This window comes from Drosophila virilis, chromosome 5 (genome assembly GCF_030788295.1).
Source record: "Drosophila virilis strain 15010-1051.87 chromosome 5, Dvir_AGI_RSII-ME, whole genome shotgun sequence".
Classification (NCBI taxonomy): domain Eukaryota; kingdom Metazoa; phylum Arthropoda; class Insecta; order Diptera; family Drosophilidae; genus Drosophila; species Drosophila virilis.
The window spans coordinates 18,993,245-18,996,746 of record NC_091547.1 but is presented as its reverse complement, the minus strand read 5'-3'; the positions used below and the strand labels follow the sequence as shown (position 1 = coordinate 18,996,746).

At 44.8% G+C, this 3,502-nt stretch overlaps 1 protein-coding gene across 1 annotated transcript; it reads right to left on the bottom strand.

Annotated features, from left to right (window-relative positions):
* Window positions 1-759: 759 nt before the first annotated feature.
* On the bottom strand, window positions 760-3,143 carry slbo (slow border cells). Its single transcript, XM_002049415.4, has one exon. The coding sequence runs from the start codon at window positions 2,382-2,384 to the stop codon at window positions 1,023-1,025; it is 1,362 nt and encodes a 453-aa protein (XP_002049451.1). The 5' UTR covers window positions 2,385-3,143; the 3' UTR covers window positions 760-1,022.
* Window positions 3,144-3,502: the final 359 nt, after the last annotated feature.

Genomic DNA, 3,502 nt, shown 5'->3' with positions numbered 1-3,502 from the left:
TATATATATATATATATATTAATTAATTAATTATTTTGGGTTTTCTCTTTTCCTGTGCAACAAAAGCAGTTGAAATTGTTTATATTGTTAAGCTTAAAGCTAAAGATTTGCTAATAAAAGGTTCTTGTTGTTGTTGTTGGTAGACAACTAAAGCGGGGGCGTGGCAGGGGCAATCAGAAGCATAGCGCAAGCTGCACACCAGTGTTGTTGTTGTTGTTGTTGTTGTTTTGTTTTTATTATTGTTCTTAGCATATTTAAATAGATTTACATAAATAGGTTTTTGTGTGTGTGTGTGTTTTTTTTTCTTTTGTTTTTGTTTTTGTTTTTTGTTTTGTATTTTATGTTTTCTTTCCTGCTTGCTTTATTTATACACATACATATACAGATACAGTATATAGTTATTAGATAAATATTTAAACATTTTCTTTTCTTTGGCTTAACTTATGCATACTATGTTATATAATTTGTATCAAAATGTGCAAAAGTATTTTACAATTTTCATTAAAATTAAGTACAAAATAGAAGCAATGATAACAAACACACAGAAAGTATAAGAAACGCCCAGCCAAAATAATGTACAAATAGATGAAGTTCGAATAGAAGTAGAAGAGCAAGTACAAGTAGCGGTAGTTGTTGTAATAGTAGTAGAAGTAGTAGAAGAGTAATTGGGACTTATACTAGTCGCGTTAAAGATCTTAGCAAAACTTAAACAACTCGCATTGCTTGCTGCAAACTAGTTGCACATCGATTTGTGGCCTATATACAGATTTTTGTTTTTGGGTATATTGCAAGTCATGCGCTGCGAGTTGTTGATTTTTTTGTTTTTTTTTTTTTAATTCTGTTTGCTTTGTTTACAGCTTTAACATCCTTAGACTTATACGCTACCCACACACAGCTTTTATTGAGTCAGTCACACACATGCACACGCACACGCACAATCACACTAATTTACAGGCTCTCTCCTCGCGCTCTCTCTCTCTCGCTCTCTCTCTCTCTTTCACTCGTTCAGTCAATCATCACAGCTACAGCGCATGTTCGTTGGTATTGAGAAAGCTGCGACAGACGCGACTCACTTCGGGATTCGTGTGATTCATCAGCTGCATATAAATCTGTTTGTGCAGCGAAAGCTCATTGGTCATTTCGCTCAGCTGACGCAGGAGCGCATCCTTCTCCTTGAGCAGCGATTTGACGCGCTCCTCCACCTCCTTTGAGCGCACCTTTGCCTTCTCGCGACTCTTGCGCACCGCAATGTTATTGCGCTCGCGCCGCCTGCGGTACTCCTCGGTGCCCTTGTCCACATGCTTGTTGCTGTGCTTGCGATGCTGCTGCTGTGCGTGCTGCTGCTGCTGCTGTGCATGCTGCTGCTGCGTTTGCTGCAGCTTCGAGTGATGTTTCAACAGTTGCTGGGCCGTGTTTGCCGTTAGATGCGGCAGACTGTGATGTGCCAGGACATTAGCCGTTGTCAGATTGGTGAACTGAGCTGCATTCGTTGAGTTAGTGTTGCTGTTGCTGCTGTTGTTGCTGCTGTTGTTGCTGCTGTTGTTGCTGCTGCTGTTGTTGTTGCTCAAGTTGTTGCTCTGATACGCATTGTAGAGCCCATTGCTGTTGTTGATAAACGCCGCAGCCGCCTGGCTGCTGACCGACTCCTGCAGATGCCGGCGATAGTCCGGATCGATGGGCTCCTCCTTGATGGTGCTGCTCGAGTCGCTGCCCACGGAGCTGTTCTCGTCGCTCGAGTGATTGTTGTATGTGGCATTCGAGTGCACCGCCTGCGGCATGTACGCGAGCGCTGCCCGGCCATACGAGTGCTGTTGCTGGCGCGCATTGGCCAGCGTTTGTTGCTGCTGCTGCAGCACCTTGGCCGCCGCGCTGACCATGCCGCTGGGCGGCAGTGTGGCAGAGAGTCCGCCCGGACTGGTCACCATGTCGCTGAATATGCCCAGGGTTTCCGTGTCCCGGAACTGATCGTCTATCAAATGTTGCAAGTCCAAGGTTATCTCCTGTGTGGTCAGCTCGTCCAGATCCGTTTGTGTGCTGTACTGTTGCAACATTTGTTTCTGCAGCAAGTTGTTGCTGTTGTTGTTGCTCAGCTGCATCTGCTGCATCGCATGCTGTTTGACCAGCAGCGCCGCATCCTGAACTGTTGCATTGTTGTTCGCATCAGTTGTCACCTGTTGCTGCTGCTGTTGCTGCTGCTGCTGCTGTTGCTGTTGCTGTTGTTGCTGTTGTTGCTGCTGCTGCTGCTGTGCACTGGACATCGCCGTCAGTGTAATTTGGCCGATTGTTGCCTGCTGCGGCAGCGGCTGCGGCTGCTTCTTCAAGTCGAGCTGCGCCAGCGTCTGCACCGCATCCGCGTACATCTGAGGCGATTCCATGTTCAGCATTTTGAGGTTTGCGAATGAGGGTAAAATTTTGATGCCTTTTATTTTGTATTCCAATTTGCAATAGGGCGCGGGGGCGGGCAGCGGCGGGCAGCGGGTGGCGTTTGCGGTTTATAAAACTTTGCTTTCTATCCCTTTGGCAGCCGCTAAATCATTTTTGAGAGTCTTTGTTGTTGTTAGTTGAGGTAAACTGTTCTTTGGAAATGTTTGCAACAAAATTCTTAATTTTGAAAACAATTTAATAACTTTGAATTTTTTTTTTTATTATTTTTTGCTTTACATTTTTTGAAAACTGCACTTTGTTTTTGCTTAAGCCACTTTTTATTTGCTTCCTTTTTTTTTTAACTTAGCACATTTTTTTATTTTATTTTAAAAACACTTTTAGTTTTTTTTCGTTTAGATGCCGCTTGAAATTGTCACTGCAGCTGCGCGCACTGCTTCTTGTGTTGTTGTTGTTGCACTTTGTTGTTGTTATTGTTGTTGTTGTTGTTGTTGTCGCGTAAAGTGTTGCCTCCACGCACGCGATTCAGCGACTGAAGTGTTTCAGCAATGATGCAACAGATTTTATATGCGAGTATTTCTTTATTTACAAGTTAACGCTGACGCTGACGTCGACGTTAACGCTGACGCTGACGCCGACGCGAACGCTTTGTATTAGAAGGCTGCTCCTGAAGAACCGTTATGCGCTTTTAGCTATGCGAGCTTTTTTTGTATGCTGCTTGCGCGCTCGCGTCCGCTGCTTACAATTGGTAAATTGTAACTGTGACAAAAAGTCTTTAGCGCAGCAGCAACAGCAGCAGCAGCGCAAAGAAAATGAGACGCAAACGCAGCAGCGACGCCAACAGCGGCCGAAAAATAAGCAACACAGGCACACACACACGCACGCACACACGGGCAAAGAGAGCAAAGCGCCATGAAAGCCCAAAATGACTTCGTCGTCTGAGACGTTGACTGCGCTGCTTTTACAGCAACTACCTGTGGATGGTGGTCAGGCCAAAGCACAACACACACACACACACACACACACACGCACACAGACCAACATAGAGAAAGAGAGACACACAAATTGAGAGTGCAAAAGAGCCAAGCAACCAAACGATCGAAGGCAAAAGCAAAAGTTT